General features: G+C 46.6%; 1 protein-coding gene across 1 annotated transcript in view; it reads left to right on the forward strand.

Moving 5' to 3' along the window:
- Positions 1-16010, forward strand: part of PPM1H (protein phosphatase, Mg2+/Mn2+ dependent 1H) — a 252941-nt gene that overhangs the window by 130434 nt on the left and 106497 nt on the right. Inside the window, exon 4 of the mRNA XM_036253170.1 lies at positions 6126-6238. Coding sequence (XP_036109063.1) covers positions 6126-6238 — 113 coding nt within the window. The remainder of the gene's footprint in view (positions 1-6125; positions 6239-16010) is intronic.

The raw sequence follows: 16010 nt of genomic DNA on the forward strand, positions 1-16010 counted from the left end.
TTCAAATTTGCAGCTTTTGCCTCACTGATGACTTTTCTGTAGTGTTGTTCATATTCTCTCTCTCTCTCTCTCTCTCTCTCTCTCTCTCTCGTGCTCCCCGAGACCCCATGGGGATCTAGAAGTAAAAGATTAGATTTTATATTTAGGGGCATCTGTAGTCATGCATTATATGAATAGAGAGATAGACAACATCTCATTTATTTCAGTGTTCTAAGTAACCCTAAGTAGGGTGGTGGCATGTTAATATCTGTCTGAAAGGGACAATCATTTTAAAAGATCCAGAATAAATGGTACTTATTTCGAAGAGAAATAGATACTAGTCGAAAATACAGACTAGCAGAAGTGGGGGAAATGCGTTGAACAAGGGGAGGTAACAGTTTCACCAAACACTGGACGCTTCGAGGGCACTACTTCCCCTTTCCTGTTCTGTCCTCGGCTGCCTGGCGCCGCACGTGGCTTGTGGTGAAGGTGACCTCTGACCACTGGCCTCTGGTACTGACTGCACGCGGGCAGCGGCAGGTGTGCCCTGTGGCCCCCATGTTGGGTCTCGTCTCGGATCGTCCTTCATAGCAAGAAAGCTGCATCGCAGTCGCTCCAGGCCTCCGCGGAGAACGAACCACGGCTTCCTAGCCGACCGGAGTTTCGGAGCGTTTTGACTTGCTACAGTCCTTCTTCCCAGCAGAGCTCAGCAACAACGCCACCTGCAGCAGCCAAGTTTTGTCCTCTGTGGTTTTAGTTGGTGGCTTGGCCCAAGATGATAGATGTGAATAAAATAAATGACTTCTAAGGCCTGATGTCAGTGTCCTGCCCACTGCCCCACCCAACAAAAACAAGGTGGAATAGTCTGCATTTCAGATTCTTGAAGGAAGTCACTTCCATCCTAGGCACAGTTGCAGGAGACCTTTGCCCTTTGAGGAATCAAACCAGGTCAGCAATGACGAGCCTTTTAGCCTGCCACCTGCAGGATTTGGGTTCTGGACAGAGGTCGGAGGGTCTTAAGGTTCTGGGGTTTTTTTTTTCTTTTCAGTGCAGGTATAGATTCCTCACCACAGTGAAGGATGTTCTAGAAATTTGGTTGTTATGAGGGAGAAAAATGAAAATATTTTAACTTGGAAAACTACCTGTTACTGAGTAAATGATTGGAAATACCAATTGGCTTGGCTTTATTTGTCATTTGTCATATGGTGACTAGTGAAAAAGAGGAGGAAGAACGCAAAGCTTTATAGTTTAGAAATCCCAGTGTTTTAAAAATTAGCATATTCATGGTTAAGCTGTGGACCCACGTGTCTGCCTGTATTTAAGCTAGAGTTTTGCTGTCTTGTCTGGACTAAGGAAGTTCCTCCAAGAAGGAATGGGCATGTGATTTCAGTAAGCGCCAGCAGGTGGCAATATTAGGCAGTACCTTTCCCATTGGCTGGCTGGCTGGCTTGTTCTCAGAATAAACCGAAATCAGACCCAGATACTAAAACCATGAAGAATCTTATTATTTGTGACTGACACTATTAGCAATGTGTTCAGAACTGTTTTATCCGAGCTAGGGGGAGCTTGCCAAGTCCTATTGAAACTACCCAACACTTGCTCCCCGGTGCCGTCTGATGTTGCTTTCCTTTTGCAACCTGAAATTGGTAGGAAACAAAGAATGATCCTGGGGTTGCATCATCTCTGAGACTTTCAAACCAAATTACAACCATCCCAAGTAATATATTTTCTGTCTTGCAGTGCTTTCCTGCTGAATTAGTCTCATGTGACACATGTCTCTTTTTTCCTTTCGTTGCTCCCACTCTTTCTTGCAACAAAAAGAAGCAACATAAAACCCCGTCTTAAAAATTGGATTCATTCTTTGATTTAGAGATAAACCTAGGTTAAATTAATATTTAGGCAGACATAACCCAGGCTAAGTCAGCCCTGCTGTGTAGGAAGCCTTGAGAGGTCCGCAGGACTCTTGTGGAGCAGATAAATCAATTATCTCGTTAATTGGATCTTGTGAGTCATTTAAGTTGATCCTTTTACTTAAAATGGAATGATAGTATGTGCATGTTTTTGCTAGTTTCTCTATACTTAGACCTTGGGGTTTGCTGATTTTCTCATTTTAGCTAAAATAGCTTAGCCAAATAGTTTTAGCTAAAATGAGGAAGTATTCCAAATTGGTCCCCGTTTAGCACAAAGCAGGGGGCAGTTTTCCCCATGATCGCATTGATTTAATAAAAAAGAAAACCAAACCAAAAAAGGTTTTTAAAAAATGATAATTGTAAATATTTTTGTATGTTTTACCTAGAGAGTGAGAAAGTTAAACTAATTGGAAAAGTTGAGAGTTTGAAGAAAATAAGTGGTTGATTTAATGGTAAATATGTCTTTATTGACTTCATTTATGATGTTCGATCTGGTAGTAAAAGAACCATCCAGATGGTCCTTTAATGTCCCTTCAGTACTAAGATTTTGTGAAACATCTTTCAAGGAGGAGTAGGTGGTGTAGGGAAAAAAAAAAAAAAGTGCTATTTTAGCTTCTAGGGAGGGGAGAGGGAAGCAATTATTTTTAGAATATGTTCTAGTTACACCGTTTTAGGAGAAATAGAAGAGTGTATTTTAATGTCAGTGAATCCTTCAGGGTGATGGCGTCTATGGAAACACATCTTTCAAATCCTTGTCACTGATTCCAGAGAGCAGACATGTAGTTAAGGGGTGTGTGTGTGTGTGTGTGTGTGTGTGTGTGTGTGTGTGTACGTATGTACGTATACATGTATCTTACCACACAAATGGGGGTGGGGGTGGAAAGCATGATCATATCAGCAAAGTTTCTTGGATAAAATGTAGCTAGACATTAGTCCACTGTTTATGTGCAAGTGCTACCAAATTCAGCATTCCTTGTGCTGGCGGAGCTAAAGAGGGGAAGTAGATGAAACAGGAAAAGATGGAGGAAATGATTGAATTAATTAGAAAACACCATTGACTCACTATTAGTGTAATAGCAAGGGATAACTGGGCAAAGTAACTGGAGTGTTCCCCCTAAAAATGAAAGGGAAATATGAACTCTGTCGTGGCAGAAAATCTTCATGTTGAACACTCTGCCTCGATTTTTTAAGAGAGATTACATAATTTTATAATCAGGTTTTCTTGGGATGTAAATGATAATGCACTATGATGCAGACGAAACGTGCTTGTCTGAGCCCCAGAGGACTTCTATGCCGTGGACTCTGTGTACAGAGGGCCCCCCTTTTGGATCGCACCTGTGGTTTAAGTCCGTCGGGAATCACTCACACTCCAGTCCACGGACAGCCAGCAAGCAGGGGTACTCAGGGATTTGCCTTTCATCCAGACTTAGGTATTTAAACAAATATTGATTCTGGATGTGAAAGGGTAGTTTCTGTAGCTAGCGCAGTTCCTTCCAGTATATAAAAAAACAGTAATAATTGGGTGTGGACTTCACATACCAGTTTATATGTTATTTATTTAAATGTGAAAAATGAATAAATCCACCCACAAACTCCTTTGTGGATAGGATTGTTGGTTCAGTTTATGCTTAGTTTCGAGGTTGAACAGATAAAACCTTTGCCGGCTCGACGCTTGCTTTCTGCTCTTTCGCTTCTTTGTGACAACCTTCCCGGCTGCCTCCTCCTCCTCCTCACCCGCCAGCCATCCCCGCATAGGTTCCGAGAAACATTCATTCGTTCTTGTCACGGGACTTCATTTCATTTTATTTTATTTTATTTTATTTTATTTTATTTTATTTTATTTTATTTTATTTTATTTTATTTTATTTTATTTTATTGGTACGGGCCCCTAGCGGGAACCGAACCCAGGACTCTCTGGTCCGCAGGCTGACGCTCCAACCTCTGAGCCAAACCGGCCAGGGCGGGACTTCATTTTAACGGAAGCGTGGGTTCCTGCTTACCGACCTTAGTGAGCTTTTATTTGCGTTGCAAGCTCTCCGTTTGTGAATCGTTCGTGAATCGGGAACACATTTCTCATGTTATGGCAGAGCTAAGGTGGTGGGGGGATCCTTTTGAAACCCAGGCATTGTTCAGTGTATGACTTTATTTGCCCAATTAATAGACATTTCTTAAAGTATGTTCTTCCTGGCCTGGTGTAGGTGTTGAGGGTCTAGCAGGGACTAAGAGGTCTCTGTTCTGGGTCATGGAGATTTCAGGCTGTGGGAAAACTCTGTGGTCCGTTAGCCCCACCCCACCCCCATCTAATTTAATTCCCATGGCAGTCCTTTTTAAAAAGTTAATTTGTACAGTTTAAGTAAATCTTTAAAATCAAATATTGCCCTTGAAGGTAGTCCCCTCATGCTTGATCCATGTGCATCTTTTTTAAGGTTTCACATATTATTACCGAACCAACCTACTATTGCAGAAGAAAGTCAACAAAGAGAAAAATCATTCTTCCAATAATTTCCCAATAAAAGCACCCAGTTGCCCCGATGGTGACCTTTCTTCTCGGTGACTTTAGCAGCCTGGACGCTTCTCAGACCCGTCCTGGTTCTTCTCCAGCGGCTCCTCTTGGAGTTGTACCTGATTTTACTGCCAGTTTTCATCTGACCCACAGGGGAATGGGCCGATTCTGCTCTGGTTCCTCGGCCAGGAAACTGGATCCTGAAGGTCTTGTGAGAAGAGAGGCGGGGAGGAGTCGGTGCCGAGCCCGAGGGCGGAGCCTTGGGCCCTTCTGAAGGCTGCTGTCCACTCACGGCCTTACTGGGAGTCTCTCCTTGCTCCTGAAGGACCGTGGCCACACGCACACACACACCCCTGCCCGGCTCTCAGCCCTCCCACTGCCTTCCCCCTTCCCCACTTCATTGCCCGTGGGTTGGTTTCTCCCAGTGCCTATCTCTGTACTTTTTCTCTCCTTACTTTTTAACCAATAGGCTGTTCCTGTTCTGTAGCCTCAGCTCTGCCTCTTCTGTTGCCAGTATCCCATCGGTAAATTAATCTAGCTTCCTATCACAACTTCTGGCCCCTGGACTAAAGCAATCGTCGATAAGCGCTGGATTACCCAGCTCTCTCTCCCTTTGCAGGAGGAGCTGGCCAAAGGCACTGAGCTCTGTTCTGTGGGTTTCTAGAATCACAGAAGTGCCCTGGCCCTCAGCTTGCCAGTGGCGACCTCAGAGGCAGCCAGGGCACCATTTCTTCTTCTTCTTTACTCTCCGCCCAACCCATGCCGCCCCCCACCCCCGTGGCTTACCGCGGAATGTTTGGCGTTATTTTAGCTAGCAACCCATGTATTTTCCTGACTCAACTCGCATCTTCCGAGGTGACGGAACCCTGGCTTCTGCCACTGATACAGACTTCCACAAAGACATCTGTCTTGAGGACGATGGGTATTGTTAGTAGATGTGCTGTGCTATGTTTAATTTTCTTGTGGAGGCCTCATTAGGTGGCAAATAATAACAGGCTTTGGAAGGAAAAAAGATGAGTTGGAACCTAAACTCCAGATGGGTAAAGATGGGCAGGTCACCCCACTTCTCGCACCTGGACAGTAAGGTTGACAGTGTGGCTGGGAGGATGAGACGGGAGTCTGTCTGTCAAGTGCTCAGTGCGCCACCTGACAGAGGTTTGCGCCCTGGAAGCCGACTGTTACTATGCATGCGCGTCACTGGTGTGAATCAGTGGGAAGAGGAAGTCACACCAAAGTCTAGGAGCTTATGTCTTTGATCAGTAAGACAGGAGGCTGACTCCTGTCTGCACTGAACAGAGGGCACTGTCCTTCAAGTCACCTCTCTCATCTCGCTCTAAAACGGTGGATTGGACACTTTGGGGTTAAAAACATTGATCAGGTCCAAGTACTTGGCATCTATTGTATTTTCCACGTGGCGGCTCAGGCAGTCTGTACAAAGACCATGTTTTCTGTAAGCTGTGATGTTTATTGAATACAGTTGGTTGTGTTCTTGATGTGTGTTTGCCTGGTGATGTGTGTTTGCCATCTTCCTGTCTCTGGCCCACAGATGGTCCGGCAGGCAGCAGTTTCATGCCAATGTCCTCTCCAGGGATGCTCATTAGGTGGTGGAAAAGCAAGTACCGAGAATTCTCTTGTTTCTTTCAAGCACATTCAGACCCTTAGAGAGCGAAGCTGAGAAAGTCGTTGATCCGAGTTCCCATACAGTCCAGCACTAACTCCGTTTTCTTCTCCAGGACCTGCAGATAGAGCGAGAGAGGAGTTCATACAGCATATCCGGCGGCTGCACAGCCCTCATTGTGATCTGCCTCCTGGGGAAGCTGTACGTGGCCAATGCTGGGGATAGCAGGTAAGCAGAGGAGCTCCTGGCGCGTACTGATTTCTTTTATTGCCTTTTGATCCGTTTTCTCTTTTTTTAAAAAAAAAAAAGATTAGAAATAAAATAATTCCCCTTGGCATTCAATATTAACAAAGACAAGTCTTCTCCATCTGAATAAAAATACATTTAGGAAGCATCATCCAGCTGGTATTAAAAGGTAGAGGCCGAGTAGCTGTTCATGTACATACCTGTGATTCGTGCACCCAGCAGCATCCAGACGTGTTTGACTTCAGAACCTGGATTTTAATGAAAGCTTGGCACAGGCATCGTATATGAGAGTGACAAGGAAGGAGGAAAGGAATTTGAATGAAGTGGGTGTCTGGAGGGGACACGGAGGACTCCCCAGCTGGTTCTACTTCTGTTCAGTGGTTTGCACTGTCCCCTCCCAGAAGCCCCGGACTTTTTCCTTTTATGCACACACCCTTGGGGGCTGCTTTCTCCTCTCTTCTGGGTTCCCCTGAGAGGCCAAGAGATTGGGGTTAACCCTATCTACCCAGCGTTGGGAGGATATGATCAATTTGTATTTCACCTTTATTTTACTTTTTTAATTTTTTTAAACTCATCTTTATTGTTGAATGTATTACAGATGTTTCTCCCTTTTTTTTCCATTGACCCCCCCTCCTCCCCATTCCCGCCCCTTCCGCCTTCCACACACTATTGTCGGCGTCCATTGGTTGTGCATATATGCATGGAAGTTCTTTGGTTTATCTCAACCTGCCCTCCCTCCCCCTTTCCCTTTGAGGTTCATCAGTCTAACAACCAATTTGTACTTCTTAATTCCTTCATCTTTTTCACCCGTCTCCCCAGCCCCCACCCATCTGGCAAGAAACAAAAAGTTCTCTGTATCTATGAGTCTGTTTCTGTTCTGCGTGCTCATTTTCTTTGTGGATTCAATTGTTGATAGATATGTATTAATTGCCATTTTATTGTTCATATTTTTGTTCTTCTTCACCCTCAAGAAGACCCTTCAACATTTCATATAATACTGGTTTGGTGGTGATGAACTCCTTTAGCTTTTTCTTGTCTGGGAAACTCTTGATATGTCCATCGATTCTAAATGATGGCTTTGTAGGATAGAATAATCTTGGTTATAGGTCATTGCTTTTCATCACCTTGAATATCTCTTGCTACTCCTTTTTGACCTGCAAAGTTTCTTTTGAGAAATCAGCTGACAGTCTTATGGGAGCTCCTTTGTAGGTAACAGACTGCTTTTCTCTCACTTCTTTTAAGATTCTCTCTTTGTATTTAACCTTTGGCATTTTGATTATGATGGGTCTTGGTGTGGACCTCTTTGGGTTCAACTTGTTGGGACTCTCTGTGCTTCCTGGACTTGTACATGTGTTTCCTTCACCAAGTTAGGGAAGTTTTCTGTGATCATTGTTTCAAATAGTTTTTCAATTTCTTGCTCTCTCTCTTCTCCTTCAGGCACCCCTATGATGTGAATGTTGGCACGCTTTAAGTTGTCCCAGAGGCTCCTTACACTGTCCTCATTTTTTTGGATTCTTTTTTCTTTTTGCTGTTCTGATTGGGTGTTTTCTGCTTCCTTATATTCCAAATCGATGGTTTGCTTCTTAGCTTTACCTACTCTACTATGGAATCCCTGTAAATTATTCTTTATTTCAGTTAGTGCCTCCTTCATTTCTGACTGGCCCTTTTTATGTTGTTGATGTTCTCACTAAGTTCCTCAGAGGTCTCCTTAGGTTCCTTGAAGGTCTCACTAAGTCCCTTGGATGTCTCACCAAGTTCCCTGAGCAACCTTATAACCTGTGTTCTGAACTCTGCATCTGTTAGATTGCTTATCTCCATTTTGTTTAGTTCTTTTCCTGGAGTTTTGTTCTTTTTTTCATTTGGGACATGTTTCTTTGTCTCCTCATTTTGGCTGCTTCCCTGTGATTGTTTCTATGTATTAGGCAGAGTTGCTATGCCTCCTATGCTTTGTAGGGTGGCCTACTGTTGTAGGTGTCCTGTAGGATCCAGTGGCACAGCCTCCCTGATCACCCCAGCTGGGCCCTCGTGGTGCACCCCTAGTGTGGACTGTACACCGTTCCCTTGTGATTGAGTCTTGATTGCTGTTGGCACGTCAATGGGAGGGGTTTACTCAGGCTGATCAGCTGCAAGGACTGGCTGAGCCCACTAGCCACCACCTTGCAGGATCAGCTGTGCAGGGGCCCACCACACAGAGCAAGACTTACTTCAGCAGGGCTCTGGTACCCAGAGTCCACTCACTGAGTGTGTCACTTGTGGGGGTGGTTGGGTGATGGTGTTTCAATGTGGTCTGAAGCTGTCTACCAGGTGTGCTGGCTCTGGGGCAAGGTCGGCCACTGCCTGTGCTCTATCCAGGGCCACTTAGCATAAGCTACAAAGTGAACTGCAGACGGCTGCTTCTTGTGCTGGGCTTGGAGGTGCCCAGGAAAAGCTGCCATCTTGACCCACCTCCTTCTCACTTTTATTTTAAGTAACGGGTGTGTTTTTTATTTTAGGTGCAGGACATTTTTAAATTTTAGACTTTGTGAAAAATGTTCCAATATGTATTGCACACTTCTCTGTCCATTTAGTAACAAAAGATGTTGGCTTCCCAGCAGGGCCTTTGCTAAAGACTGACTCTGTATTCTGAAAACAGTCCAAGCACTGGACTCTCACCACAGTATCAGAGAAGCGACTTCCTACGCAGGCCATGAGCCAGGCCATGAGCTAGGATGCTCCGGTTCCTGTGTCCTCCCTCTAGGGCACATGCCTCTTCTTAGTGAGCATGTGTGCTCTGGTCCTCCATGAAGTCTGTCCACTCCACTTCCTTGTGTCCATCAGGTTGTAGCCTGGAAGACCAGCTCCCTCAGGCAGTCAAGGAATTCACTTTAATTTTACATTTGTGCATCTCTTAACAGGGATACGTTCTGAGAAATGTGTTGTTGGGTGATTTCGTTGTTGTGTAACATCACAGAGTACACCTACACACCTGGATGGTTTAGCCTTCTACACACCAGTCTGTACAGTGTGATCTTACAGACCACCTCCTAGCTGTGCTCCATCGTTGACCGAAACGTTGTTACGCAGCTCATGACTGCTTCCACCTCCCAGGCAGGGGGCTCTGGGGGGCTCCACGGTCCGAGGAGAACGTCCTTTCCCAGTCTTGCCACTAAAGAACTTGGAGGCCAAAGAACTGCCTAGGCAGCCGAATGTGGGGTTTGAAGCTGCTTGTTTTTGAAGGTCTGTGTATTTTCAAAGTCTACGTGGATCTCCATTCTGCTCAATAAGCTCCGATTCAACAGGGAATTTTCTATAAGGGGCCATGTTTATCCCATGGCCTCCATTCCCTTGTGTTGTCTCAGGGTGCTGGCAAAAGACAAACTCTAGTTTGGAGTTAGGGTCAACTGGATGAGGAAATGAAATGGAACCAGCCAGGAGCGTGAGCCCCAGAAGGTGTTTACCACCCGAGGCCTGCAGGGACCAGGGGGCAAAGGCAGAGCCAGGGGACTGGGCCTCACATGGGGACCCCTGGGCAGGAGCTATAGGAGAGAATGGGGAGAAATCCTCTGACTTCTCTTCCCATCCCTCGCCAGGGCTTCCCATTGGATGAAACCAGGTGGAAGCCAGGGGACACCTGGCCCAGGGAATGCAGTCATGGCAGTCAGCTGGCCAGGGCACAGGCAGGCCATGCCTGCGTGGGAGTGGGGCAAGCGATGGATAACCCGCACACCTGCTGCTCCTTTTCCTCGAGCACAGGACCTCTCGGCCTCAGTCCTACAAGACACACGCCGAGGAGCCGGCTTCTGGGCCTCTTGTTCTGTCCAGGTCTCGAGCTTTTGGGGAGGCCGATGGGCAGACAGAGGTGCTTTCCTCCTGTCGTGAGGAGCACTGAGTCAGTGATTCATACGCACCTTCTGTCTTACGTCAGTTCCATGTCCTTCAAAATAAGTTTGCTTTCCTGGCTCTTCTAGGAACTAAGGTGGTGACTGAGGGCCTGGCTTCCTGGGGAGAGCCCACCCCTCATCCCAGGTGACCCCAGACTCAGAGGGTAACCCAGCTTTTGTCCCAGAATATCTTTGTGTTTGGTTATTGTTTTTATAAACTCAGCATCTCCCCAACACCTTGTCCTCGTTTTGGAACATGGTTTTCTTCAGAGCTCGAAGCTCCTTTGCTGAGGCCCAGCCAGCCAGGCCTCTGACCCTGCTTCTCAGGAGCTCCAGTCCCCTGGCCAGCACCTGCCCGTCCCGAGTATTCATCTTTTGGACTCTGCTTTTTTATTTTTTAAGTGCCAGTTTCTAGGCTAGATCTTGATTTCCTCATCTGTAAAAATAGTGGACGGTAGACATTGTACTAAGTCTCTAAAATGTCTGGCATTCTAATGATTGTCCTATGAGGAATGACAGTTTTGGACAGCAAAGTGGTGGTATAAAGGTTGTTCTTTTGGTTATTTTAACTTTCTTAGAGTCACTGTTTGAAATTTTAGTGTAACTAAGGTTCCCATGTTTCTAAGTAAAAGCATAATGTTTTACATGTTGTTTCCAATAATTTAAAAGGCCTTTTATCCTTATTAAAGCTATAAAGCTCCAAAAGAAAAAATTATCCTTTAATAAAATAGCATCTCTATAACCTAATAAGCTTAATTACATTCCTAGCCTCCTGGCCCCAGTATCCGGATATGAATTTGGGGTTTTATTGGCTGATTGGTTGGGTTGGCTGTCCACTTATGGGTCATGTGTCCTATGGACCCTGAGAGGAATGTGAGTTGGTATTTGTACCACCCAAAGGATAACTCAGAGCACACTTGCTCATTAGGGTGCAATTTTCAGCTCTTGTTTGAACAATAGATATTGCATATCCCCTTCTACAGGATCATTGCCTAGTTTATATATGAATACTATATTATAGGTATTTGAGTTTATAAAAATATTCATTTATTTCCAGGAAACAGCCATTTAGTGAACTTTGATCGGACGTGTGTAAACATAGGTCCATTTTCACTTAAGAAAAGGAGTCACGGATTGAGGGCTCAATTTAAACAAATGATTAGGGCTGACAGAGGATTCTGGCAACACGGTTCTAGTGAATTAAGTGCTAGTTTTTGTTCTTTGTTGCCAGATATTGGCTGCCGTATGTTTACTTTAAATCTCAACAGTTTTGAAAGTGGAAGTGAGTCTTTGCTGCAGGTCCGCTCTCCCCCGATTCCTCGCATTCAGGAAAAGACACTTTGCGCTGGTTTGATGCGGAAGCTGCTAGTGCTCAGGAACTGTTTTCTAAGCCACTTCGCTGTGAATCATCCGGTTTACCAGTAGGTGCATCTGTGCTGGGGGTTATTTGCAGGTGAAGACGGGTGCTGGTGTTCAAGTCAGTGGCCACCCTCGATGTAGGATGGTCCACAGCCTGGGACTGACTCCCTCTTCTGCCCTCAGCCAGGTAACCAGCCCTGGAGGCGATGCGGTAACTCCTCCGTGAGCACCAATTACTTCGTGTTTCCCAGGCAAAGACAGCCAGCTCAGCACCTCAGGGATCATGAGGGACTCAAAAGAACCAGATGGTGGGCGGGTTTTCACTTCCAGCACAAATGACTGTAGCATGCAAAGCAGTATGCAAACTGCTGCCCCTTGTATTCCAGCCATCCGCTCCCTAGGGGTCCAAGCAGCTCTTCAGCTGAAGATGCCTTGACTGCATCATAGACGATGATTTCCGTTTACGTCTGTGGCACTGAGGAGGCAAAGTCGTTGCCACTCATTCCAAACAGTGTCTCAAGGCTTGGCCACTGAGACTAGGTGAACTCGTTCACATTAAAGAAACCATTTAATATTTGTTAAACTCACAATTTCACTCTTGCCAGATTTATAGTAACAGCAGGAATAAGGCAGCTAATTTGTGTTAGGCACATGTTAAATGCTGTAACAGAATCAGCTTTGTTCTCTCAGCAATGTAGAGAAGTAGGCACGTTAGCATCGGCTACATAGGTACATCAGATACATCAGATACATAGATACTTAGATACATAGATACATCAGATACATAGATACATAGATACATCAGATACATCAGATACATAGATACATAGATACATAGATACATCAGATACATCAGATACATAGACCAATGCTCACTGAGGTGAACCGTTTGTCCAGTGCAGCAGCCACCACGGGGCAGGGCTACCGTCCAGCCAAAGCGGGCAGTCAGAGCGCGGTGCTCTCCGCCAACACCTGCACAGCAGGGTTTCCCGCCCATGCTAAGACACCATGTGCTTGTTTCGTTTCTCACATTTCAACATCTCTACAATCAACAGTTTCTAATTAGCATCTTCCTTTCTTATTTGTCTGTAAAATAATGGCATACCTTATAATCAGTGGCTTTGATATCCCTGAAAATGGTTTATGGGGTATAGTGAGTGGATGGTTGCACTAGAAACGATTTTAAATATATTGCAGTAATGAAGCCGATGAGCTTTGGGTGGCCCTGTTCATTCACTGATGATCCAGGGAATGGTGTTTTCTCAAAATGAGGGCTGCCACCCCCTTCCAAAGTTCCCCAAGTTCTATAAAACCATTTCATTCATTCATTCATTCATTCATTCATTCATTTTTATCCTCACCCGAGGACATTTTTGCATGTATCTTCAAATAGAGCGGGAGGAAGAGAGGGAGGAAGAGAGAGAAACATCGATATGAGAGAGACATATCGACCAGCTGCCACCCACATGACCCCAACCGGGGCCGGGGACAAACTGCAACCGAGGCACGTGCCCTTAGCGGGAACCGAACCCAGGACTCTCTGGTCCGCAGGCCAACGCTCTAACTGCTGAGCCAAACTGGCCAGGGCTATGCGACCATTTTAAATGTGATGTTCTCATTTCGATGATAGTCTGTTAAAAGTAACATAAACATTTCCTGGATGACTATCGTATAAACAATTAGTGCCACAAATTCAGACCCCCGTTTTGTCATGTTTACAATTTCTTTGGCTGCAAGTGTCTTGTCAACTTTTTCAAAATGAAAAATGGGAAGACAGGGGCATCTGCTCATTCTTGAAGGTCCTCCCAGGTAAAAGGCAAGAGGTCGGATGTGTTCACGAAGCAGCTCTGGGTACCGGGGGTGAACAAGCACCCACAGGTTGTTCTTTAGACAAAGCCATAGGTTCAGGTTGTTTTCATTCCTTTCTCTTTCCTTTGGTTTTAATTTTGCAGAACTACCCCCCATTTACGTTAAAGCTCTCTCTAGTCACTCGGGTGAATTCCTCTGGCAAGTCCGAATTTTCCTGAGGATAGAAGTTAGGTATTAAATAAGACTCACATTTCTAAATTCAGAACCCATTAAACATCTGGGGTGTGTTCTCTTTCAGGTTTCTCCACTGTCCTAGGGCTAAGATCGTGAAACATGGTGTAACTGCCTCCCACCCAAGTGATGCAGAGAGTGGTTCATTCCTCTGTATGTTCATGGCCTAAACGGCCAGGACAGACCTCCTCGAAGCTGCTCATTGCTCGTGAGGGTTCCTCTCGCACACCTGCTAGTGAGCTGCTGCTTTGATAGCGGCCTTCCTCTGAGATCAGAAATATAATTGGCCTTCCGTTGACTGCATCAAGGTCAGCACACCTCTCACTTTCTCTGACGAGTATCTGAAATAGAAAGACACCGAAATTAACCACCCTCTTCGACTAGGAGAATTGAATCTCTATTTCTACCTTTTTTCCTGCATGGCCCCATCTTTTTAGTACATATTTACATTATCCCATAACCTGTAGGAGGGATTAGAAAAAAGAAAGTATTTCCTACCAATTGACCACAGATTCATGCAAAGACATAGGGGCCATGTGTTGGTTCAAAACAGTCTTTACTTTTCCGATCAAGCCATTTGCTGTCTACACGGAGGGAGCCGGAGGCCCTTTTCTCCCTGTCTCCTCCCCTTGGATTTTTTTTAAACTCTCCCTGACACCTCTTGCCCTGAATCAGTGGTTCGCAGTGTGTCCCCCAAGGCGGGAACAATAGCAACCAGGAACTTGTTAGAAAAGTAAAGTCTAGGCCTCTGCCCACGTCTACTACATCAGAAACCCAGGGTGGGCCCAGCAGTCGTGCTCTGGCCAGTCGTCCCAGGGATGCTGATGCGAGAGGGAATCACTACCCTTAGGTCTGCCCTGGGCATCTGAGAGGGCCTGAAAGGACCCTATGGCCTCGGGGTTTAAAATGACAGCCGTGGCACACCCCGAGTGCCATCCCGCGCCCCGCAGCCCCGCGTGCAGGGAGTCTGGGCGGGGTTTCCCCTAATGCTTTCCGACTGCTCCCTGAGGTGGGGGCTGGCCTGCGCCCCGTCACTGGCTGTGGGTTCCTTTTTGCCAGCCTGATGCTCTGGAGCACAGGTCCTCATCCTCGAAAAGGGGTCAGGCTTCTTGCATAACCCAGCGCCTTGTCTCGGACCCCCACTGACTGCTGGGTGGATCCGGAGCCCCCAGCCCAGCCGACAGCAGCTAGGATGTCCTTGTCCGAGATGGGGCAGGCATGACTGCGGACTTGGTCTCTTGGGTGGGGCCTCTGGGAGAGCGCGGTTTGGGCTGTGGCTCCCCCGTCCAGCCACGTCACTATCCTGACAACTTCCTTTACTGCTAGCCCTCGGAGGGGCTGGGCTGGGCAGTCTCGGGGGGTTGGTGGAAACGGAATACTTGCACTTACGAACGCTGGCATAAGAGTATTGAGGACACAGTGACCTTTTGTGTCCTTGGTTGCTGAGCTAGGGTGAAACAGTGAGCCCGCGTCGGGAGGAACTTCCTCATGGAGAACCACTGCGGTGTCTTTGGGGCGCTGTAGGCCACACCAAGATGTTCGGGTCCTAATCCTCTAATTTGCTGATGACGTGAAACCCAGTAAGGTGAACTAACAAGATGGAAAAAGACTGTTCGTGCCTGGGAAGGTGGGCTGAGCTCAATCAGGAGAAGCTTAGCCATCGGCAAGGTGAAGTGTAATATCTGCTGAAAAGAAAGACAGAAAAACACTGTCGGGATAGGGGAAACTAAACCTATCGATGGCTCCCACTTTGTAAACACTGATTCAAGTGGACGGTGGATTCAGTCTGGTCGGCGCAGTGACGCACACGCCAGAGCCTCATGCAACCCTGGGCTGCGGCATTGAAGACAAGGCAGGGCACAGCTCCCAGTGTGGGCTGGCTCACTTTGTCTCGAGTGCCGTTTCTAATTTCTAGGGCTTTACATGAGTAACCTAATTAATCTTCACACCGACCCTTTTGGGGAAGCGCTGTCATTAATCTGATTTTACACATGAAGTCCCTCTCTGGAGACACAGCGCGACATGCGCACGGACGAGCAGGAGTCTTCCAGAGAGACCAGAAGGGAGAAGAGGTTTGAAACCATGTTTGAAGGGATGACAGAAACTCAAACAGGAGATTTTTCCAGCCATATGAAAAAATAACGTGTTGATAGAAGAGAGGCCTTTGGGTGTTTGCAGACATGGGGGCCGAGGGAAGGCGCTTCCCCTGAGTCTGGTGCAGAGGGGACAGCCCAGGAGGACGCCAGTGGCTGAGAGCAGGGACTCACTGCCTGGGCCGACCGTGGCCCTGCCACGTTTAACTGTGTGACCTCAGGCCCATCTCACGTTTGCAGTGCCTCAGTATTGTCACCTTTTAATGGAGATGGCGAAAGTGCCCACTTCCCAGGTGAAGATTAGACGAGCAGTTGTGTGGAAGCTCTCAGCACAGGGCCAGGGCCGCGGTCGCTGCTCAGAGAGCTGTCAGTCCTCCGTGGGAGCTGTCAGTCCTCCGTGGG

This window comes from Molossus molossus, unplaced genomic scaffold (assembly GCF_014108415.1).
Source record: "Molossus molossus isolate mMolMol1 unplaced genomic scaffold, mMolMol1.p scaffold_m16_p_10, whole genome shotgun sequence".
Lineage (NCBI taxonomy): Eukaryota > Metazoa > Chordata > Mammalia > Chiroptera > Molossidae > Molossus > Molossus molossus.